Raw genomic sequence first — 24,871 nt, 5'->3', positions numbered from 1 at the left:
CCCCTGTTGAGGATGCTCCCCTTCCCCGCCCGGTCCCTGCTCAATCGCTTTCCTTTTCCCTCTGAAACCAACCTCTCTTGCCGTGAGAGCTCAGCTCATAGAGGTGCCCAAAGAGCACACGAGAGGAGCCCTCCCCTTTCTTTCTCAAAGGAAAGGCAACTAGGATGAGACTGCTGCTGCTACTACTTCTGCGGGGGAACGAGGCCGGGGAGGAGGAGAGAAATGTTATGTCTCCTTTTCTCCTTGTTTCCTTTGAACCGCGAAGGAGGGGGTGTCATTGCATAACCCTCCCTCCGCTGAGGAAGCCTGGGAGAATGCCAGCCAGGCTTGATTCTCCAGCGGGAGATTAACAGGAGCGCTGGCCTGCTGCTGTTGTTTCTGCTTTCTCCGGTATAGTGGAAAGGCTCTCCTCCCACCCCATCTTTCTTCAGGGCACTCACAGCCTCCAAGACACGCTTCCCCACAAATGCCAAAGCCTCTCCATCGGCAGCTCACTCGCCCAAAGCCACCACCGCTGCCTCTCGGTTGCCCACAATCGCCCAAAGCCGCCTTCTCCTGCCGCTCGCCCAAGCCTCCAAGCCTCCTCTGACGCAGTTGTGATGCATTGCCCGCCACGCGCGGGAAACTTTTAAGTGCTTGAAAGAAATGCTCTCTCACACACCCCCAACACCAATGCCTTTAAGCTGGGGACTCACCAGGTTCTTGGCCACCACAGCATCGCCCAGCGCACACAGGAGAGGGATGCACCTGGAAATTTTAAGGGGGGGGGGCAACAGGGGGAAACTATTGCTGCACTTGGCATGCAAAGAGAGAGAAGGTGGCGAGGCGGCTCCTCAGAGAAATGGGGCTTTCGGAGGTTGCATTGGAGGCAGCGCAGCAGCAGGCGTTCCGCGCCCCTACCTCTACCTTGGACAGAATGACTGCCTTTGTCCCGGGGTAGCCTCTTACCTTGATCCTCGCCACCTGCCTTTCTTTGGCTCTCTCTCCAGCAGCGTGCCAGACTGAGGCAGGACAGAATTTAACAACAAAACAAAGGAAAAAGTTCTGGCGGCTGTGCTCGGGGGCAGCTGGCAAGCAGGCGAGAAGTTGCCTGGGGAAGGGGAGGGCGTGCCTGTGCCCCATGGGAAAGTTCAGCAACGGAAGGGGTGGGGGAAGAGCCTACCAGCCGCTGCAACTGCCCGGAGCACACAAGCAGGCACAGACTCTTTGGAGCAGCCAATGGGAGAGCATCTGCCCCCCCGCCGGCGCCTGAAGCTTCCGTCTGCACAAGTGGGGTGGGGGGCAGGCCAGCCAGGGTGGCGGCAGCGGCAGCAACTGTGAGCAGCAGCGGGGGGCAGATAATTAAAAAAAATAATTAATTGTGGCTTTTGTGGGCGGGGCATGGCAGCAACTTTGTGCCCTCCTGCAATGGCGCCTAGGGCACGTGCCCTGCCTGCCCTACCGTCGTTATGCCCCTGGTTGACATCATAATGAAAGCTTGAAATATATCTGATAACATTTTGGTACCTTTTGAGCAATAAAAATTGTAACAGAGGTTCTGTGTGGAAACAGCTTTAATTGTCCGCCCTGGTTTGAATTTGAATGGGAGAACATAGAAAGCTGCCTTATACCAAGCCGGACAATTGGTCCATCTAGCTCAGTATTGTCTACACAGACTGGCAGTGGCTTCTCCAAGGTTGCAGGCAGGAGTCTTTCCCAGCCATATCTTTGGAACCTCCTGTATGCAAGCATGCTGGTGCTCTTCCCAGAGCAGTCCCATCCCCTGATATATATATATTGTATGTATGTATGTATGTATGTATCATATTTTTATACCACCTGGTATATATATCTCTAGACGGTAAACAAAATTTTAAAAACAATATAAAAACCACAGATTAAAATCCACAAAACACAATAAAACAGCATAAAAGTTATTAAAACAGATTATTAAATTTAATTCTAAATAAAAGCCTGCAAAAACAGGTGTGTCTTGAGGGTCTTCCTGAAAACAAAAAGAGAAGAAGATGCTCTTATTTCAGCAGGGAGCATATTCCAAATCCCCGAGGCAGCCACAGAAAAAAACCGATCCTAGGCTGCCACCAGACAAGCTGGCGGCAGCCATAACCTAACCTCTCCAGAGGATCGTAACAGGTGGCAGGGTTCATGACAAAGAAGTCGCTCTCTTAAAAACCCTGGGCCCAAGCTGTTAAGGGCTTTATAAGTGATAACCAACACTTTGTATTTCACTCTGAAACACAGCAGCAGCAAGTGTAGTTATTTTAAAAGTGGTGTTATGTGGTCCCTTCATGTTGCCCCGAAGACCAATCTGGCTGCCACATTCTGTACCAATTGTAGTTTCTGGACGACATACAAAGGCAGCCCTACGTAGAGTGCATTACGGTAGTCAAGCCTGGCGGTTACCAGCATATGTATCACTGCATACATATATATCATTTGTATATGTATCATTTACCTCCAGAAATGAACATAGCTGACATACCAGCCAAAGCTGATTAAAAGAAAGAAAGAAATCTGCATTGGATTCCTTGGAGTTAGCTAATTACAGACCTGTTTCTAATCTTCCATAGTTGGGCAAGGTGACTAAGCGGGTGGTGGTCTCTTAGCTCCAGGCAGTTTTGGATGACATAGATTATCTAGACCCATTTCAAACTGGTTTTTGTGTGGGCTGTGAGGTTGAGATTGCCTTGGTCAGCCTGATGGCTGATCGCCAACTGGCTAGCAACAGAGGGAGTATGACTCTGCTGATCCTTTTGGATCTCTCTGCGGCTTTCGATACAATCGACAATGGTATCCTTCTGGACTGCCTGAGGGAGGTGGGATTGAGTGGCACTGTTTGACAGTGGTTCCATTCCTACCTCTCCGATAGATTCCAGATGGTGTCACTTGGAGACTCTTATTCTGCAAAGAGAGAACTAAAGTCTGGAGTTCCACAAGGCTGCATACTGGCTCCAATGATCTTTAACATCTACATGAAACCTCCGGGAGAGGTCATCAGGAGGTTTGGTGTAGGTGTTATCAATATGTTGATGACACCCAGATGTACTTCTCCATGTCGACATCATCAGGAAATGGTATATCTTCCCTTAATGCCTGCCTAGAGGTGGTAATGGGCTGAATGAAGGATAACAAACTGAGCAAAGGGGACAATTCATGCTTGTGTACCTCTGATCTTGTTTCTCCTTATTTTCATCTAGCTTCCAGTGGAGCATGTCATTTGGCTGCCAACTGCCATCTACAGCACCAATTCCTTTGCAAGAAGGACCTTGTCTGTCATCTCTGTCTGTTGTTGTCCACAGAATGAGGCCTCCACCTGGTGTTTGTTTCCTATTAATTAACTTTTATCTCACTTGGACAGTCTATGGAGCTGACTCCCACAAGATTCCTCAGGACATCTGTGCAGCTGTCTTCCTTAAAGGTACATGCATGTCAATTACTTTAAAGATATTTATTACACAGGGGAGTGAGTACTACTGGGAAGATGGGCATTGTTGATTGCTTTGAAGACTGGTACATGACTTTGGGGCTCTGAAGGCTCTGGAATGGTGTAGCATCTCCCCACTTCTGTTGTGAGTGCTGCTTATTGCCTTGAGTGAACAGATGTCAGAGCGAGGCAGACATTTAAGGGGTTGGGGTTGTGACCCTCTCACTGAGCTGGAGCTGTTTGTGTTTGTGCAGCAAAGCAGTATGGGGTGCCTATGAAAGAGAGATCAGAGGCATGAGTAAGGAGCAGGTATTGTACTTGCAATTCTGCTTGGCAGCTGCATGGCACCAATATCCAACCCAGAGACCTTTACTAGAGATCCTATCCCTAGCCGTCCCTGTCATTGTCTCCTCCTCCAAGCCCTCTCTACCACTCTCTCTCCCTGAGCTAACCGTTAAGCAGTTTAACTGTCACCCTCTGCTCCATTCTAAAGCCCCCTCCCTCAGGAATCCCACCTGGAGGGCAGTTCTTTGAGCTTCAAAATACGATTGACAGCTCTGGTGCTGCTGCCAACTATCACACTGCCTTATGCATCTCTCTTTCTAAGCTGCCACAAGACTGGTTCTTTTTGTAGCAGACTATTATAGCCCGCTGGAAGCTGAATATAAATAATAGAACAAGACTTAACAAGATGACAAAAAGCAGCCCCTGTATTTTTATGTGATTTGATTCATGTCTCTCCTTGCCAGATTATAAGTGGGGTGTATAACAATCATAACTGGATTAAGACTGTGCATAAAATCATCCACATATAAACTATGCTTTATAAATATCATGCAAGCACAGAAGCATTAATTTTAGCTGAATTGTGATCATACTGTTTAACTTCTTAGGATATCTACCAGAAGATGGCACTGCAGGATAGCAAACATAATTTTAACGGAGCTGCTTGTGAAGCTTGAACTGCTATAATTATATTGGCTCTGTAGTGCCAGTAGAGTTAAGATGCCGAATTGTTTCAGCGTTCTGTGATAATGACTTTGATACAGCAGTTTGATATCAGCTCCTAATTAGGGCAGCGGCGGGGATTCATATGTTGGCTACCTTCTCTGCTGCCTGGAGCCAAGGACATCTGTGACTGGGTTATCCTCCCCACATGTACCAAGGCAGGACTTATTTTAATTAGTTAGAAGCCTGGGTAGCATGACCCTGCCCAGTTCTTTTAGTCCTGCTGTGCTCCTAGGCAGACCCCTCCACCTCCTTCAGAGCTTGGCTATCCTATTTCTCCTTGATCTCATTATTATTTTTTATTCTCTCCTTGCGAAATGTTATCTACTTTTCAGTCTTGTTTTTTAAAATTCCTCCTCTTTCTCTTTTCCCTTCACCTGGCCTCTGCCTGCCTCTTACCTGCCTATGAAGTGCAGGCAGTCCCTAAGGAACATTTTGCTTCCTTGGGGAGTCAACAGAGCCAGCTTTCCTTAAGCTTCCTGAGCCCCAGCATCACCTCCGCCCATGCTGCCACATCATCGTCGCGAGACCCACAGCATGGCCGAAAAGAAAGACACTGCTGGGCAGCGTGGGCCAGGCTTCGGCCTTGCTCCCACCTGCTTTGGCCCTGCCATGGCAGAACGAGCAGCAGCAACAGCCACAACTAGAGGAACCAAGTGCCTCCACCTCAGCGGTGTGCAAGGCTAGAGCCTTGAGAACATCAGGAGCCAACGATGACCCATTTGCGTGCCTTCTGCCACGGACCACCAGGGAACGTAAATATGAGGAGGAATGTAGCCACCTGAACCACACCAGATGACACCAGCTGCACCAATGCCAGTGAGACCTGACCAGGGCGTGTTTTCCCTGGGTACCACCCCAGTGGGCCCCTGCCAGTCCTCTGTGCCCCAGTTTCCCACAGAAATGCCACCTGAGTGGCAATCTTAGTGTTTGGATATGCTTTTGGGGACATTAAAGGCCCAGAAAGCAAAAGTGAAACAGGAGGGATCAATCCTCATCACCCTACTCCTCCCCCTCACAAAAAAAATCTAAAAAGAAAAGTAGACATACAAAAAGATCAAAATGTGCTGTCTCCTGCATGCAAAATAGACCAACACATTCCTCTAATGACTCAGGCAGGGACTCCTCTAATCTCATGCCTAGGGGTGGGATTCAACTGCTCCCAACAGGGGCAACAAAAAGCATATTCCACCAGTGTCAAGAGACCCTGACTTGGAGGTTATACCCATAGAAAACCTGCCTGGGGATCCAGGCCTGGACCCCTTGGAGGAGGAGGAGGAATGGTCAGATGGCCAAAACAATTTCACCTCAAACTTACCTCAGCACCTCTTTCAACAAAAGGACTTTGCCCCCTTCGTAAACAGGGCTTTTCACACCTTGGGGCTTCAACCACCCACATCTACAGAAACAGCTCTGCCCACGAAAGGGGCATTCGTATTTCCCAAACCTAAGAGTAAGGGTATCTCCCTACCACTGCTTGAACTCTTCTCTGATACCATTAAGGAGGAATGGCAACTTGCAGCATCTAACAGAAAATCATCGGCGGTAGCCAATAAATATTACTCCTTTCAATCTGAGGTGGCCGGCATATTTAAAATCCCACCCACCAACGCAGCAGTCACGGCCTTATCATTGGGGTCACTGGTCCCCAGAGATGGGGAATCGGTGCTAAAGGACCCAAATGACAAGCACATAGAAGCACTTTTTAGACAGGAACATGAAACTTTCTCCTTGGCAGTTTGGGCATTGGCCACATCATCCATGTTTTTATTAGAAACATTTAATATGCCACCCACTCCAAAGACTCCAGGCGGTGTACAAGGAGGTGTAGGGTCCTCGCATCCTTAGTTTGGCTGGACAATTTAATCCGGGATCCTCCAACTGATGCATACAGCCTTAGACATCAACGGATGAAAATTCAGAAGGCGCAAGCCTTTATTTCAGATGCCACACTGGACTCTATATGTTTCACCTCCTGTGCTGCTACCTCAACAGTAGTGGGAAGGCACAACCTGTGGCTCGAACACTGGCCAGTAGACACCGCGTTTAGAGCCAACCTAGCTGCAGTGCCCTATGACGGAACCAAACGTTTTGGCAAGGAAGCCCTAAAGGAGATCTTAGTGGAGTCAAAGGAAAAACATAAAGCCATGCCTTCTGCCCCACACCATCAAGAATGTGCCCCACCCAAGAGACAATTTCAGCCCTTTGGGCCTTTTTGACGCTCCTTTTGTGGGAAGGATAGAAACTAGGGATGTGCACAAAACCGGTTTGCCCGGTTTGGTTCGAATTCGAACCAGGTTCGAACCAGGAGGGGGTGGTTCAGTTTTGGTTTTGCTCGAACCTCCCCCTGGTTCGGTTTGAACCGATTCGAACTGGGTTGAACCAGTTTGGATACCCCAAAATTGGTAGGATGGTAGCTGGCACCCAGGGGTACCTGCCACCCAAACCCCAAAGTAATCGGACACTCATACGATTTTTTTAATGAATTTATGAAAATTATTTATATTTTTTCCCCTCATAGGATATAATGGAACTCCAACAAGCCCATTATTCCTTATTGTGGAGCACCCATGGGTGCCAACAACCATGCAAACCTCAAAGCAATCAGACACCCCTATGATTTTTTATGAATATTTGAAATATTTTTAATGATTTTTCTCATAGAGCATAATAGGACCCAAACCAGCCCATATCCCCTATTTTGGAGCACCTGGGGGCACAAAAGTGGGGTAGGTGGTAGACAGACAGGGGTGCCTACCACCCACAAAGTTCCAAGGCAATCAGACACTCCTCTGATTATTGGTGAATTTTAAAATTATTTTGGAATTCCTCATAGAGAATAATGAGGATTGCAGCAAATGTATAGCTTCACGTCAGGGAGAAAGGGGTGCCCTAGAGTGGAGTGTGGTGGGTGGTAGTTCCCAAGGTGGGCAAGGAAGCTATCAGAATTATTTGAAAGGAACTGGGCAAAAGGCTGACTTTTAAGTGATTTTTGAAGTTTATGTGTCTTTAAGGTTAGCAATGAGAGTGGATTCATAGTTTGTCGTTGAAAATCTTATATGCTACCAAAGAATCTACACTCAGAACACTTCAGAAACAACAAAACCCAGTACCCCATGGGTTAGCAACCCATGGAGGTGGTTGGCACCCTCGCTCTGGGCCACCCCAGCACCCCCCAAGTGCAGTTATGGGGCTGCTGAAACCTCCATTCTTCCCTATGGAGAAAAACCTTAAAGCCACTTGTGGGGTGCTGGGGTGGCCCAGAGTGAGTGGTGGTCAAGTGCAAAGAGGGTGCCAACCATCCCCATGGGTTGCTAACCCATGGGGTACTGGGTTTTGTTGTTTCTGAAGTGTTCTGAGTGTAGATTCTTTGGTAGCATATAAGATTTTCAATGACAAACTATGAATCCACTCTCATTGCTAACCTTAAAGACACATAAACTTCAAAAATCACTTAATGACGCCCAGGAGACAGAACGCCAGGTGCAATGGCAGGCAGCAAAGGCAGAGACAGAGGTGGAGGAGGGGGTGGGAGGGAGAAGCAACTGGAGCCAGGCAAGGACCGGACTCCAGAGTCTGAGGCAATGGGGGAAAGGAGGCATGGGGAGAACAGCAGCCGCTGAGGAAGCAGCACTTTCTTGAGGGTCAGGGCAAGTGAATGGCTCTGAAAGATCACTGCACGGGGGGCTTGGGGAGTGTGTGCACATGCAGCCACATACCTTAGAGGGAATGGTGCCACCATCCTAGCACACCACATCCAGGGCAACCTCAATTCAATTGGGGATTGGATGAGTCATGAGGAGCTACTGCTGGGGGTTCCATCATTTTCCAATGGTCCCTCAGCCAGAGAGTATTCCATCAAATCACAAAACATTGCAATCAGCACACAGCTACCCAGGTTATTCTCTCAGTTCTTGAGTCCACAAGCAGAAACCATGGATATATTGTCAAAACACTGGCCCCAGGGCCCTCTATATACGTTTCCTCTGCTCACCAGGTTCCTTTGCAAGGTATGCCTGTTCAGGGCCCAGGTCCTCTTCGTTCCCCCATACTGGCCCAGGAGACCTTGGTTCTTGGAGCTCTTCCACATGGCCATGGAGGAACCCTGGTTCCTGCCAGTAACAGAAGATCTTCTACATCTGGGGCCAATATGCCATCAAGAGCCAGGCTGGTTACAGCTAGCTGCCTGGAGACTGAACAGGGAATACTGAAGTAGCATGGGTATGCAAATAAGGTTTTAGACACTGTGTTAGCATCTACTAGGGATTCAGCAAACAGCATCTACCAGTACACCTTGCAGGTGTTCCTTCAGTGGTCAGCATGACACTCGGTGTTGTTTGGACAAAGGCCAACACCCTGAAGCGCCAGGTGGCATTCTTTGCAGGACTCATATCAGGGATGTCAAGAAAGAATATGCAGTCTCATCTAGGGCTGTGCATGGAACAGGCAGAGGCTGGTTCGGGGGCGGGTGGGTGCAGCTTTAAGCGTGGGGGAGGATGCACTTATCCCCCCCCCAGCACATTTCCCCCACTGGCACTCGGTTCCTTAACTATCCCCCAGAGCGGCAGCATACCTCCCTGCCGCCCCCTTCGCTACATTTATTGGAAGTACCCGAAAGTAGCAGATGCACCTGTGCACTACATGTTTAAGGAACTGAGTGCCAGTGAGGGGAACATGGCAGGGGGGATGCGGCAGGAGGGAGTGCATCCTCCCCCGCCCTTTATGCTGCACCCCCTACCATCAAACCGGCTGAACCGGCCGCTGTTCGAACCAGTTTGGAGGCCCATAAAGGGCCTCCGAACTGGTTCCGTGCACATCCCTAGTCTCATCCTCACCTCACATCCCTAGTCTCATCCTCACCTGCAGCTCTCCTCTCGCCTCCAATAGTCCATCGTTTTCCATCTTGGAGCTTCTATGTTGTACTGAAGGCCCTACAAGTCCCTCTGTTTGAGCCCATACACTCCATTCCATTGTGGGCCCTTTCCATAAAGGTTGCCTTCCTGGTAGCAGTTACTTCTGTACACAGAATATCAGAACTGCAAGCCTTATCCACTCACAGGAATCTAAGCATTTTCACTAAGGACTCAGTACACCTTATACTTGACCCCTTCTTCCGTCCACAGGTGACCTCATATTTCCATATCACAGGATATAGTTCTACCATCCTTCTGCCCTAAGCCAGTTCACCCAACCGAACAGGCATGGCATAAGCTAAATGTGCACAGGTGTCTCAAGACAGACATATGGAGAAATTTAGAAACACGGGTCTCTGTTTGTTAGTTTTTTACCGGTTTCTATGGGCAACCAAGTCTCTGCAGCCACCATTGAAAGGTGGATCCAGGCATGCATCTCATTGGTGTATGAGTTCCAACACCTATGCTCGCCCACACACATCCTGGCACATACTACCAGAGCGGCAGCTACCTCAGCAGCTTTTTCCATGCATGTATCAGTCCAGGAGATTTGCAGCTCCATGGAAGACTCCATCTACCTTCATGAGGCACTATAAAACTAATTCCTATGCATCTTCACAGGCAGCCTTTGGGTGCAGAGTACTCCAGCATTGGCTTTCTCCAGAGTAGGAATGGGCACTTCCTCCAAGAGAGTGTTATGGCCAGAGCTGTGGTACATCCCACCCACAGATGGCTCCAGGCAGCAGACAACGGAGCATTGGTCACTTACCGTGAAGGTTTCTTCTTGCTGCTGGAGCCAAGGACATCCCGGCCCTCCCAGGTGGTGCCCTGGCCTACTTGGAAAATACAATCATAATGCTACCTTGTCAAACTGGGTGTTGTGTGTACTCCTGGGGTGCACTTTTTCCCTGTATGGTGTTTTTTTGCCTGGCTTAACATGTTGACTGTCCCTCGTTTTCATTATTTCCGTTGACCTGTCAAGAGAGAGAGAGAGAGAGAAATCTCTCTCTCTCTCTCTCTCTCTCTCAGGAAGAGATGCCCTGGTCTCATATAAAGTTGTGTTTTTTTGATAGCACCCATTCAATATTCCCACAGAACTACAGACCAATAATTTCACCTTTTGTTTCCTAAAGAGCACATCTATTTTGATTAATTCATGCAAGCATGAACTTCGTTGTTACACAAGGGTTTCACCTCCTGCAACCAGAGAGCACAACTTTTTCATCCCAGGGCATGTTTTGCGGTACAAGTACCCAGGGCCCAAACACATGTTGGGGGAAAACTCAGATCACTCTATACACGGAGAGCAGTGAGAGCCACTTGAACATCAGGAGCTCTTCAACATCTCAGAAGATCCAGGATATTTTGAGTACTCTAACCCTCTTCTTCTGATCCCTTCATGGTACTGAGCAACCCCCGGTTCCCGTACTTGCAAGAGGCTACCTGGCACTGCTTACCCCTCTTCTTTCCTGCTTCCTGCTTGGCCCATGCAGAGAGAGACCTCAACGCATCCCACCCTGCGTGACCCACACACCACCAGATATTGTATTAGATATTATTAATTGCCTATCTTTCTAACTCTCCCTTCCTCCTTCCCTCTTCCCAATTCCTTTAAGTCTAAAGCTGCTCTCAAGACCCTTTCTTTAGCCAGCCCTGAGTTGATTCAGTAACAATTTGAACCTTTGCTAAAACGCCTCTTTGTGAGATTCCAAATTAGCACTATTAGTTAAATAAATCTGATTCTACCATATTTCTGCATTCTTCTTCACTTCCAGACCAGAACTTTGCACAAATTGATACTGTTCCCTATAGTCTCTCTAATTACTCACATAAGCCCAAAAGTAGCCTCAGCGCGTTCCACAGCTGCTCCAGAACACTTAGTTAAATAAATCTGATTCTACCATATTCCTGCATTCTTCCTCGTTTCCAGACCAGAACTTTGCACAAATTGATACTATAACAGACTGTTCCCTATAGTCTCTCTAATTACTCTGTTAACAACATAGGGGCTTGATAAGGAGACTCTAGGAGCACACTGGCATTTGGAGTAGTTAAAACAAGTGTTCCTTTCCCACCCTCCTTTCCCTGGATGGGCTTTTTTCTCTCTTCATTGAGGTGGCAGTGAGGTGACACTTAGCCAGCATAGGTAAGAGCCCCTATTAAACTTCTCTTTCCCATTGTGTCCAATCAGATTTTCCTTTTCAGTAAGCCAAAAACTTTTGGCTTAAGATTACAATAAATATGCTTTCAATTTTAACTCATGCATGCTCTAAAAAGCATGGACATTTCAAGTTAAGATGCCTATCAACTTCTGTGCCCTATCTGCTCTAAAGACTTTGCACAGTCTCATAGGAACATAGGAAGCTGCCATATACCAAGTCAGACCGTGGGTCCATCTAGCTCAGTACTGTCTGCACAGACTGGCAGCGGCTTCTCCAAGGTTGCAGGCAGGGATCTCTTTCAGCCCTATCTTGGAGATGCCAAGGGAACTTGGAACCTTCTGCATGCAGATGCTCTTCCCCGAGTGGCCCCATCCCTAAGGGGAATATCTTATAATGCTCACATATAATCCCCCATTCAAATGCAAACCAGGGTAGATCCTGCTTAGCAAAGGGAATAATTCATGCTTGTTACCACAAGACCAGCTCGCCTCCCTCATATTGTGCTGCTTTAGAAACAAGACTCCATGCAACCACACTTTGCATTGATCTTTCAGCTTAAGCATGGGCTAGGGAAGGGTGCCTACAAGCAGAAATTAAAGAGGTGCAACTTCCCTATTACTTGATATAGATGCACTTGGTGAATTTTTGCCTGATGCATCTCTGATGCATCACCGATGCACGGTGCTTCCCCAAAAGGCTACCTACCTGTATAATAAATATCCAGCCAGAAATTCAAGTGGTCCCCCATCCAGCCACAGTACCTTTGTACAGCTACACCTCATGTATTTCTGTCTGCATCTCTACAAGGCACAGTTCTCTACCCAAATTCATACTATAGCTGAGCTCGGAATCTTTACTCATGAGAAAACCTTGCATCATCCTCTGCCACAAGCTGTGGTGACAGCCAACAGCCTGGATGGCTTGAAGAAGGATTTAGATAAATTCATGGAGGACATGTCTATCAATGGAGGGCTATAGGCCACCTCCAGCCAAAGAGGCAAAGTGTTCTAAATACCAGTTGTAGGGGAGTAGCAGTATGAGAGAGGGCATGCTCTCAGCTCTTGCCTGTGGGCTTCCCAGAGGCACCTGGTGGGCCACTGTGTGAAATGGGATGTTGGACTAGATAGGCCTTGGGCCCAGGGGTGTACCAAGGTCAGAGTAGGCCCTGGGACAAGAAGTAAAGTGTCCCCTCACCCCCTTCCTCTCCTGCCCCCACCCCCGCCCCCCGTGTCTTTAATATGCAGCAACCAAGAATTGTGAAACCAACATTAGTAAAGCTTGGCAACCTGGGTGGCAAGAAAAGACACACCCAGGTAATTTGTCCTGCAGTCCGGCAAAAACAAAACCCAACTGTAGCCTGTGGCTTCTTGCTGCTCTTTGGATCTTGGTGGCCAAGCCTCCACTGCACACCCCTGGCCTGGCCCCCTCCCTCAATCCCTCCTCTCCTTGTGTGGCTGGTTATGTGCTCAGGCTCAGCACCCCCGCCCCGTTCCATCAACCTGGAACAGCCTCAGCAGCCAGGAAAAGGCCATTTCTTTAGCTGCTGGCCCTGTCTGTCAGGCTGAAGGAGGGGGTGGGCTGAATCTGAGCACCAAGCCAGCCACAAGAGGAGGAGGTGGGAGGGACACTGTCTGGCACTCCTCTCCTCTCCCTGGAGAGGACCAATTGTCTTGGTGTGCAAGCTGAGACTTCTGATTGAGAGCCAACAGCACACACACAAGCCAGGTGTGGAGGCAGAAGAGGGAGACTGAAGACCAGCCCCTCTCCACTGGTAACACCCTCGGACGCAATGGCAAAAGAGGGAAGAGGGAGTGGGTATTGGGATATATCAATATATATCCCCCTCCCCTCCCTCTTTTCTTGCCAGCTGTGCCATGCCTCCTCCTCCTCTCTCTCTCTCTCTCTCTCTCTCTCTCTCTCTCTCTCTCTCTCTCTCACCAGACTATGCCATGCCCTGTTCTACGGCCCATACCCTGTTCTCTCTCTTTCGCCAAGCTATGCCATGCCACCTTCTCTCTCTCTTGGCAAGCTATGTCATACTCCCGTCTCCCTCTTGCCAAGCCTTGCCATGTCCCTTTCTCTTTCTCTCTCTCTCACCAAGCTTTGCCATACGCCCTTCTCTCTCTCTCCTTCCATGCTATGCCACACTCCCTTCTCTCTCTCTCTCTCTCTTTCTCTCTCTCTCTCATATCAAGCCCCCTTCCCTCTCTCACTACCATCCATCCATCTTTCTTTCCTTACCATCCATCCCCTTCCCCCCTTTCTCTCATTCTCTCTCACCCTTTCCCTCCCCGCAAACCAATACAAGCAAAAAGTGAAATCTAACTAAATGTCCAGTATCATACATCTTGTACCCCCATTTCATGAACAGCATGGGCTATCAAATTTCCTCACTCTTTGAAGTTCAGGTGGAGCACACATAACTATCCCTGTAAACCCTATTTGCTTTGATTGAATAAAGTAGGACTGAATACAGCACAAAGCAAGTCTGTAATAGCTGTTGCAGCAAACTTGATAAAATGTTACAGGAGACTGATGCATCAGCAACAAGCAAAACTTGACAACATGGTTCAACTCTTATTACGACACCTGATTTCAAAATGGTTGCTACTCTTGGTTTCAGTTCTCTGCTCCTGTTCCGCAGAATTACATCATTCTACATGTATCCATTCACAGAGCACCTTGGTGCCTACTGTCATTGCAAAGACTTTAGAGAATATTATTGTAGGTTCTTGTTTTGGGGGAAAATATTTTATTTGGCATTTAACATTTTTCTGAAGTATTTGCACAGCACAAAGACAACACTGTGCATGCAATCCAAAGGCATAGAAATGTACACGATTTGACCTAGAAAGTTGGCCTTCTTTGTAAAAGGATGATGAACATAATACAGAAAGAAAACTAATCGCAATAATGAAAATGTGGCCAACACCAACTCACAACATTCTGAAGTGTTGTTCCTTCTTCTTTCCTTAAAGCACGTCAGAGGCAGGAGTAATGCAGAAAATTACTGAAGGGTCATTCTTTGCTGTGATGGGAAGCTCCTAAGCTCATCTGGAACACACAACTAATAAAGCCACGTTAAGGAGCTTTAACTAGTTGTGTGACACACACTTGTATCTTGATATTAAAAGAAAGCCTATCTTCACCCATTTTTGTTCCAGGTAGTTCATATATCATGGAAGTACTTCATATATCATGGAATTATGGAAGGATTCAAGTTGAGGAAAGCAATGTCAGATCCTATGAAAGAATTGATTTTGCAAATGCCACTGTGTATTGATACTGTATCTTTGTTTAAAAAAAATCACTGAGGCAGGCAGGCAGGCAGCAAGGGGGTGTACGTACCCCACCCAAAGTTTCTCCCCCCCACTGCAATCCCCCCCAGGCAAGTGACTCCCAATATAACCTGCCCCCCTGACTTTTGTGACCCCCCCAAGACTTTGAGGCTAGCTACGGGCCTAGAGGCTATGGATGTTCATGGATTGATATTTTCAATTCAATTTGTGCCCAAATCAAATCACCCCTGATTTGTTTTGTGTCAGAATCTGTGCCCCCGAATCACCCCAGATTTTATTTTATTTGGATTTGGATTGATTCAGACCACTTATAAAGGTCCTAGGGGCACCCAATTTGAGTGGTGGGTAGCTCCCCATGGGTGCCACCTACTACCCAAATTTCAAGGCAGTGGGGCACTTGGTTGATTTTTTAAAATGATTTTTTTTAACTGATTTTGAATATTTGCACCATAGGAAATAATGGGGATTCGAAGTTGCTCCAGCTTTAATTTAAAAAAAACCTAAGCTCTAGCCCTTGTAGAAGTGAAGTTATGGAGCAAAATGTGCGGTCACAAAATGTGCGGTCACAAAATGTGCGGAAGTGTTTAGATTCTTTGGTGTCTTCATTACAGACTTTCATTTCTTCTGTTCATTGCTTTGCAGGTGGGGAATTAGTGGCATCCCATGTGCCATCTACCCCCAACCCGCAAGCCACTGGGTACTCAGTTTATATTTTAGGAATTTTTGAGGTGTTTAGAGTCTTTGGTGTGTAATGAATCCTCATAGGGATTCATTATGAAGAAAGGTTATTAGACACCAAAAAGTCTAAACATTTGAAAAAAATCCTAGAACAAAAATTATATCCCACTGCCTTGCGGGTGGGAGAGGGTGTGTATTTGGCACATGACAGTTGCCACTGTCCAAAGACAGTCAAAATGAACGTGTGTAATGAATCCTCATAGGGATTAATTGAGGAAAAGTTATACAGCAAAGAATCCAAACACTTGAAAAATAGTGACCAAACATTTTGCTCTATAACTCCACTTCTACAAGGGCTAGAGCTTAGCTTTTTAAAAAAAGATGAAAGCTGGGAATCTGGGGAAATTAATAGGAGGAATCCGAATCTTGAATCAATTTGAATCAAATCTGGTGTGATTCGATTTGATCCCAGATCTAGCCAATGGACCACAGGGGTGATTTGTTCTGTCTCCAAATCACCCAAATCAACTAGATTCACACATCCCTACTGGAATTATTTGATTCACACATCCCTACTGGAAGCAGGTAACTCTCCTCTGCCTTATTCAGCAGCAGGAACAGCAGCTTTGGCCAGCACTGGTGAGATGCAGGTACATATAGTTGCAACACAGCTGCTCACCTGAGAGGTGATTGCTACTCATTTCAGGCAAGCAGCTCAATGCCGATTATATGGCTTTATTACATGGGCAGCACTTTGACCTCAGAAATCAGACAGGATTTTATCCTCATGTTCATGTATATTTCTTCCTCTCTCTAGTTCTACTGAACACAGGTAAATTTAGAGTTGAGAATAAAACATGAGTCTGAGTAGAAATGAGTACTGGCTGCAGTAACAAAGGAACGCTTCTATTCTATTTGCTTTTCAAGATAATCAACAATAAGGTGAGTGACAGAAAAGCAGTTAAGATTTCTGAATGGTAACTAAGAGAAGGAAACAGGACTGAATTACTTCAGTGACTTTCAAAATTCAGAAGTTCAAAACTGAGCTAGCAAAAATTCCACATAGCTTCATCTGTACAAGCTATTGCTTCCTATTATTTATAGAAGTCAAATGTATTTTTAAATGTATCATGTTAAGGGATTGGATCCAGAGGAACAACTGGAAGGGGAATTTCCCATCCTCCACTGCCCCACTGTAGCAGAGGCGTAACTAGGGAAAACGGCGCCCGGGGCAAACACTGAAATGGTGCCCCCCCCACTGTGCACCCCCGCCACCCCCCCCCCAACATACTACATTATACTTAGGTTTTTCCTCACAAGCACCTGCCGCTGCCGCAAAGCCAGGCCACTGACTGGCCGCCAGGCACCAGCAAAGCAATGGGGGGGGGCGCAGGTGGCGCGGAAGGGACCGCTCGTGGGGAAGGGGGCACCGACGCGCTCCCTTGACTGCTGCAGCGCTGCTGCACTGAGCAGGAAACATTTGTATTAACAAAACATTTTAAATAAATTTTAAAAATTTGGTCATGGCGGCGCCCCCCACGTGACCAGAAAAGATGGCGCCCGGGGCACGTGCCCCCCCTGCCCCCCCTATAGTTACGCCTCTGCACTGTAGCCCCAAAAAGTTGCTTCTAGGGGCTGGAACAGGATAACTTTAGGGGTGCTTTCCAGATTAAACCCTACAACTTTGTCACTATGGATCTCCTAAGTGTGCTTCCATTAGGGATGTGCATGCACAGATTTGGAAGCCCTTTTATGGACCTCTGAACTGGTTCGAAAGCCCAGTGGTTTGGCTGGTTTGAAGGTGGGGGCCGGGGGGGGATAGCTTGAATAACAAGGGAGGGTGCTTCCCCTGCCAGCTGTGTTTTTCCTGCTGGTGCTGTGGTTTAAAACAGTCCCATGGGGCGGCAGTGTACCTCCTTGCTGCCCTGGTGCGCATCAGACTGGAAGTACACAGAAGTGCCTGGTGCACGTGCGGACGTTGCAACATGCACATGGTCCTTAAAGCCATCCTCCCCCTTTAAACTGGCAGTCGCCGGTTCCATGCATATCCCTAGCTTCCGTACTTCCTGTGTTGTGACACCACAGTCCCTGTGCTGGCAGTAAGGTGCCGTTCACATTTCCAGTGCCTTATTTCAGATTTTCTGTTTGTGGTATAGTGCTACAACGTTGCAAGTCCATTGCAGAAAAATAGCTGTATTTTCCTCTTGTAGGAATTTGAGATTCTGGGGATCGTTTTCAATACGATCCTGCCAAGTTGAAGCATTTTACCCCTGTTTAGCATGCGATCTGGAAAGTGCTGGGGAAAGGGACAAATCCACTGAAGTTAGCTGGAGGTATTGTGTGCGAGCAGATCAAGGGTTCTGACATCTCCCTGCAGCCCCTGGGCCAAATGCGATCTTGTTTCCAATGTCCTCTGACCCCCAGATGTTTTTGGGAGATGCAGCTAATTGAAAAGGGAGCCCTGATCTAATCATGCCAGACCCCAATATTACACTCAAGCAAATCCAATTCCTGATTATATAAACATATTGGGATAAATATAATTGTGTTTGGAATAGGTGTTGTGTTGTGCAGCTATGTGCTACTCTGAAGCACAGCCCCATCAGTGGTGATGACCTGAGCATGGCGTGCAGGTGGCACTCTAGTTGTCCGTGCTCCTCCTTGTGCAGTTTGTCAGCTGTTGCATTTTTCCCTTTACTTGGAAAAAACAAACACGCATACAAGCACATATTTTAAAGTATTTTCACATATTTCCTATCCAGATAGCTGATGTGACATTAAATATTAAATATGTAACTTCAATATATAGATTCTTTGCATTGCCTGCATGTGTCTTTCCCACACAAATGCAGGGAATGCAAAGAATCCATTTTTTAAAAATGCCATACAATCTGTTGTGAAGTGGTACAGAGTCATGCATTCCATCGCAAATATCTGCAAAAGAAAAACAAACAAACATCCTTGGATCCAGCCAGCCTAGTCTAAACCTTTCCCCAGGATTGGTTGAAAAGATGCTTTGGATGGAGGTACCAAAAACCTTGCATGTAGACTTCATGAATGATAAAGATCTTAGGCAAATATCTTTACATTTAAAAAACTGCCAATGGTTTGTATCACCGTCCACCACAGTTTATTTTGAGAAATATATTATTCAACATTTAAAAAATAAATCTTGTTCTGAAGCTGAAGTCTTGTATGAAAGAGCATGCACATCTCAGCATTTAAACTCAGGTTTTAATTAACAGAAGATGACCGATTTCCAATTTGCCTGATGGTTCACTTAGGGGGTTGTTATTCCTAAGCTAGCAACTCATAGGTAATAATGTCTCAGGAATGTCCCGTGGTTGCCATGGTAGCTGTGAACAGGCTCACAGAGTCACAAACCTTTTCATTCACTTGACTGGTGGTGCTCTTTAAGATTCCTTCTAAATGATGTATTCCAATTTTCATTATAGGCTATCTTTGGCTATCAGTTTGGACTCCTTTTGTAAACACTTCATTTGTGCTAACTGAAGTTGGCTTGAGTTGTATGCTATAGCAGGGATAGTATTCACTAAAATCAATTGCAAGGGTTTCTTTTCCTCTTTGTAGCGACAATGGATATAACGTGAGAAAGCAGATCGGTAGGTTTTATTGAAGAGAGTGTATACTAGTGGGTTGACAGCTGAAGAAAGGTATCCGATCCAGACAAAAATGTTAAGTAGCCCTCCAATTACATCTTCATTGCACGACTTCTTGCAAATGACTGCCATCACATTGGTGATGAAAAATGGGCACCACATCACAACAAACAGAAAGAAGACAATCCCAAGTACTTTGGATGCTTTCTGCTCATTACTGATTGATTGCATTGTCCTCCTTCCAGAGGTCCCTAGTTCTTTGGTCAGAGAGCGCTGGAAGAATTTATCTGAAGAAAGTGAACTCTGAGGGAAGAAACTGAATGAAGCAAACTTGGTCTTTGAATTAAGATCATTAATGCACAATGTAGCTTCTTTCTGAAGGGATCTTATTGTTAAAAAATAAGTGATCAGCATGATAGTGAGTGGAACAAAAAATGCCACAAAGGATCCTATTAAGACAAAATTATCATCCACAAGTAAACAGCTTTCATTCTTGAACACTTTGGAATCATCTTGTAGTCCAAACACAGGAACAGGCATTGAAATACCTAGAGGTTTAATTAGAAAGAGAGAGAGGAAAGTTTGGTAAAGTCATCATTTTTTTTTCAAACATGGCCTTCTGCATGTCACAAAATGAAGGGAAGAGTTGTTTAGCATGATATGTACTTAGTTTTTGTAAAAACTGGATTAGAAAACCACAGCCCACAGCTAATTAAACCCTTACTGAAAACCACAGTGGGTGCACAGCTGTACACTGATAACCTTCCTGGAAATGGAGCTTAGGGCATCATTGCAGAGCATGAAGACTACTGCCTTGGTGTGTGCAGCTTTTCTAGGACACACTTTCATTTGGAGTGATCCAAAGTCCCATCATACATCTGTTTCCATCCTTACAGCAGTCAAGACACAGGATAGGACAGGAAATGCTGACATCCAAATTCAGCATATTGTCTAGTTGGCCTAACACAATTCTGTGGACTCTAAAATTTCAGGCTAATGCTGGTATGCTGATGAACAGGGGCTGTGGTGGTGCTCAAGCAACACATGAGCTGTTTTACTAGCATAACCCAATTTGGAGAATCAGCCTGTATTTATACCCAACAAATTTTACTTTTGCTAGGTGGCATTTGCCTTAATAATATTCTTCTTGACAGCAAATTAGGCCCTGTCCACAACACGAGCCGAGCAGTGGTGGCAAGTTCAAGCCACATCTCATCCTCTTACCCAATGGAAAATAAGATCAAACTAATAAGATGGCCATTTTGAATAAATGTTTATGATTGTTGAATAATAAATGCCATTATAATAGGCATTTTGAATAATAAATATAGCTCCAAATATGATCCCATGTGATCCTAATTTGCAGACGTGTGCTGCTGTTATCTGTGGAACACAGCTGGAAGAGTTCCTTTTAATGTCAATGCTCTTGTCTCTGTTGCACTAATTCCCATAGTTGAGCATTCAAACAAAAGACAAATTAACCACAAGAGAATATCTATTAATGAAGAAGCTGACAGCTAGTGGGCCAAATGTAACTTACACTCCATGCCACACCACCAGAATCAACTTCTCCAGTCTCCCCCTCCTTCCCTCTGGCATTGCCACTGGTATGCTTCAGTTCCTTTGAGCACAGTGTATGTGTGTTTGTGTGTGGGGGGGTCTATTTCAAAATGTGGTTGTTCTCAGCTTCTCCCCACTCACAGGAGAAAAAACAGCAGCTTGAATAAATATGGATTTGCCATTATTTTACAACAGGTTCCCGTTAGCTGCAATGTGGATATTCAGTCCTCCAATCAATGCGAAACTGGCCACTTTAAAAAACAAAACAAAAACCTATCCTGCCTACTTTTCCTAGAACAGTAGAGGTAGCTTACAATAAGATCACAAAAACATACAATAAAGCAGAATACTACCACTACTACTACTAGCCTGCTTTTCAATAAAAAAGTTTTCCAAGTGGCTTACACAGAAAACGTATTTACAAACTGTTTATTTCTAAAAGTACAGATTAATACAGCCCTCCCCCCCCAACCCCAACACCCTACAAAAGCAAATTCTAGCAGGCCTATAAAAGAAAAATAACTTCAACTGCCATTTGAAGACAGGCAGAGGGGATGAGCCAAAGATCAAGGAGGAAGGAATTCCTGGAGAGGTGAGCTGTTCTTGTGGTAGCAAGCATGACTTGTCCCCTTAGCTAAGAAGGGTCCACCCTGGTTGCATATGAATGGGAGACTAGAAGTGTGAGCACTGTAAGATATTCCCCTCAGGGGATAGAGCCACTCTGGGAAGAGCATTTAGGTTCCACGTTCCCTCCCTGGCATCTCCAAGATAGGGCTGAGAGAGATTCCTGCCTGCAACCTTAGAGAAGCCGCTGCCAGTCTGTGAAGACAATACTGAGCTAGATAGACCAATGGTCTGACTCAGTATATGGCAGCTTCCTATGTTCCAATGTTCCAGAGGGCAAGGGCTACCATAGAGAAAGCCTGTCTGCATTTCACCACTGGCCAAAAGTCATATATATGGCTGTGAGATAAGAAGAGCTTCTCTTAAGTAACTTATGGGTCAGGCTGATTAATGAAAGAGTAGGCAGTCCTTTATACATCTACACCATACATCCAAAAGGATGTATGACTTTACTTAATTGCCCCTGTAAACGAGTGTGAAGGGCTTTTGGAAGGAGGGGAAGAAATGGGAAAATCACCCCTCCTCTCCCTCACTGTATCCACTACCCAGTGCACAGCAGGAAAAAACTGTCAGCGCAGGGATGCTGAAAGTTTCTTGTGGACCTTCTGTAGCCCTCTTTCTATAGCTGGTCATAAGCCCCCAAAGGTGAGGCCAACGAGAGAGAAGAGGGGTGTCATCTGGGCTGGTGAGGTGGAGCACTGGAAAAGGAGATGGGGCAGGGTGGCGTATTGCCATTTTCTTCATGTCGCAAACGGCAATGCTGGTCTTCCCATATTGGCACAGTTGTTTGATCTTTCAGAGCAATTTGTTCTCATGGCACCAAGCTCCATTCATGGAAAATGCAGATCATCAGTGCCACAGTTAAAACTCTGTGCTGGGCAGTAATTATATATCGGTTTTGTTTGCTACAGGCAGTAATTTAGCTTTGTTATGGGAGTTGTAGTTCAACAACAGATGGAGAGCGAAGGTTGCCTACCCCCGTTTGTGGTATTTAACAACGTATCACCACAGATAGGAAGCACAACCTTTCTCCCATTTTTGCAGCACAGATGTGCAGGGGCAGATTAATGCATAGGCAAAGCAGGCACTTACCTATGGTGGCAGCTTTTGAGGAGTGGCAGCTTTCTGCATGCAGTGCAAGCAGGATTACTGTCCATGAACAGCTTACTGTGGGGAAAGACAAACTTTAAAATGTGTGACTATGTTTAATCTCACAATGCATAGTTGCCACTCCAAATATATTCAGCTTCAGCAACACTATAGGTGCCCTGTGATGAGCTACAGAAGTGGATGGGGCAGCAACATGGCGGAGGTTGCTGGCTGGGAAGGCTCACTCACTCAGGCACGTCCAGCTCCCGCAGCTGAGTCTCCGCCTCCTTGCACTGCATCGACTCCACCTCCTGGTGACTGGCCTACTCCAGTCTAGCTCTGCGGAGGCGCTTCATATGCAGGAACTGCAGCGCCGCCACCCAGGTGCCCCAGCAGGTACCCGCATTTTTTAAAAAACTACCCGGTTATGTGTAGTTAGCTGATGGCAATGTTGGCGCTGGAACGGTTCGTGCACAAGTCCCTGGGTGGCGGCATCTACTGGATCTAGGAGCGCTTCTATGAGTCTGGAAACGGGCAAAAGGCTTGGGCATAGCAATACCATTCTCCCTGCAATAGATGTCCCTGTCTTGCTCCGCTCTAGCTCCTGCCACAGGAGCAGCAGCTACCGTAGTAGAATGAGGACCATAGTAGAATGAGGACAGGTGGGTGGAGGGAATGGGAAGATTTGCAAATGCAAGGCAGCTGTTGAGGATGCAACAGCAGCTGCTGCCCAGAACAGAAGCCCTGGCAGCCTGGCAACTGGGCAGGAGGAGGTACCTGAGTTGTGTGTGTGAGAGTGTTGTGATTTTGATTGCAAGTAGGGGATAGGCAACAGCACACTACGCAAGTCTCTGTTGGGACAGAGGGGAGGCAAATCTTTGATTGCCGATGGGCAGCAAAAAGCTTAATCCGCCCCTGCAGGTGTGTTCTTTACTGGGTCTAGCCTCTACGGCTTTATTGACGATCTTTTTTATTGCTGTCAATACAATAAAAATCCCTCACAATCACAGCAATCAAAAGCTTAACCCTGGCATTTATTGATAGTGTCTAATCCACAGCCTACTCTGTGAAGAGCAGATGCAGCTTGAGGAGGTGAGCAAGCTTTTCTAAACAGAACGACATCTAGCCCTTTCCCCCCATCACACTAACAGGAGGAGGGGAGATTTTTAGAGGCTTATTTCTCTTTAAGGGATAAGTCCGTGTGTGTGTGTGTGTGTGTGTGTGTGTGTGTGTGTGTGTGTGTGAGAGAGAGAGAGAGAGAGAGAGAGAGAGAGAGAGAGAGAGAGAGAGAGAGAGAGAGAGAGATTTGCCAGGGCTAGCATTTGCCAGGGCTAGCAAACTCCAGTGTTTTTGTTTGTCCCTGCCTGGAGGGGGTGGAGTCAGCTAGGGCTGGGGGAGGTCCCACATTCCTCGACATTCCTTTGACCCAAATCCTGTGTCTCAGTTGGAAGCCTACTCTCTACATAAGAAGTAAAGGCCCGAGAGCATAGAGAACAGGGATAGCAAACAGGATGTTGGAGTTTAGCAGGAGTTTAGCGGGAAGAGTTTGGGGGAGCCTGGAACAAGTCCCTGTGATCACAAGGAGCTTGGTGGAGCAGAGAATGTAAGTACAAATCCCTCCCTCATATTCTTGAGAAAGGCTGTTTGGACAGTTAATTAGCTGACCATTACAGCTGAGACCTATCCTTCTAATAAACTATCTCTAAATACTGTAAACAGCCAACAAAAACAGTATGAAGATAGAAAGTCAGCAGGGGAGGGGGCACTTCCCAGTATATTGCATAGAGTGCCACATATATGACTATTTACCCCATGGGCAGAAGTCATGAGTGTGTGCTTGATGCAAGGAGCTCCTGGCTCTCAGGGAACAAATCCATGCCCTCGAGACCAAGGTGGCGGATCTGGAGAAGCTCAGAGAGACAGAGAGGCATGCGGATGAGACCTTCAGGGATGTGGTAGAGGCATCCCACTCCAGGGCCGATAGCTCTGCTGCTCTCAGGGAGAATGAAGGTCTTGGGCAAGGAGGACATCAGTCTGACGAAGAGGGAAATGCTCCTTTAGGAGGGACCCCTTCAGTGGAAGATGAGCCCATATCCTCTCGCACAGGGGATACTCCTCCGGGGGGTGGGGGCCTCCTTGTGGTGGGTGATTTGATCATTAGACGTATAGAGAGATGGGTTTGTGATCCGTGTGTTGACCGCATGATGACTTGCCTGCCTGGTGCGAAGGTTGCGGACATCACGCAGCGTTTAGATAGGCTGTTAGGCAGTGCTGGGGTGGAGACAGCTGTCATGGTGCATGTCAGCACCAATGATGTGGGGAAATCTAGTTGGGAGGTCCTGGAACCCAAATTTAGGCTGATAGGTAGCATTTTGAAGTCCAGGACCCCCAAGGCAGCATTCTCAGAAATGCTACCTGTTCCATGCACAGGTACAATGAGACAGGCAGAGCTGAGGGGTTTCAATGCGTGGATGAGATGTTGATGCTGGGAGAA

General features: G+C 46.7%; 2 protein-coding genes across 4 annotated transcripts in view; both read right to left on the bottom strand.

Annotated features, from left to right (window-relative positions):
• Positions 1-4,296, bottom strand: part of ABHD13 (abhydrolase domain containing 13) — a 45,633-nt gene extending 41,337 nt beyond the window's left edge. The window contains exons 1-2 of one of the 2 annotated variants that reach the window (XR_008313123.1): positions 3,166-4,296; positions 1,914-1,984 (exon numbers count right to left, since the gene is read on the bottom strand). The gene's annotated coding sequence lies outside the window, so the exon portion shown is untranslated. Of the gene's footprint in view, positions 1-1,913; positions 1,985-3,165 lie in introns of those variants that run through there. The other variant, XM_053283821.1, reaches the window with a different exon arrangement.
• Positions 4,297-14,912: 10,616 nt separating this feature from the next.
• The window catches only part of HTR2A (5-hydroxytryptamine receptor 2A), a 57,457-nt gene continuing 47,498 nt past the window's right edge, over positions 14,913-24,871 (bottom strand). For both annotated transcript variants that reach the window (XM_053285792.1, XM_053285790.1), the window contains one exon: positions 14,913-19,652. In XM_053285792.1, the coding sequence (XP_053141767.1) occupies positions 18,934-19,652 (719 nt within the window). In that variant the 3' untranslated portion in view covers positions 14,913-18,933. The remainder of the gene's footprint in view (positions 19,653-24,871) is intronic.

The sequence above is a fragment of the Hemicordylus capensis genome, chromosome 1 (assembly GCF_027244095.1).
Source record: "Hemicordylus capensis ecotype Gifberg chromosome 1, rHemCap1.1.pri, whole genome shotgun sequence".
Taxonomy (NCBI): domain Eukaryota; kingdom Metazoa; phylum Chordata; class Lepidosauria; order Squamata; family Cordylidae; genus Hemicordylus; species Hemicordylus capensis.
The sequence above is the reverse complement of the archived record's forward strand: the minus strand, read 5'-3'. Positions and strand labels throughout refer to the sequence as shown.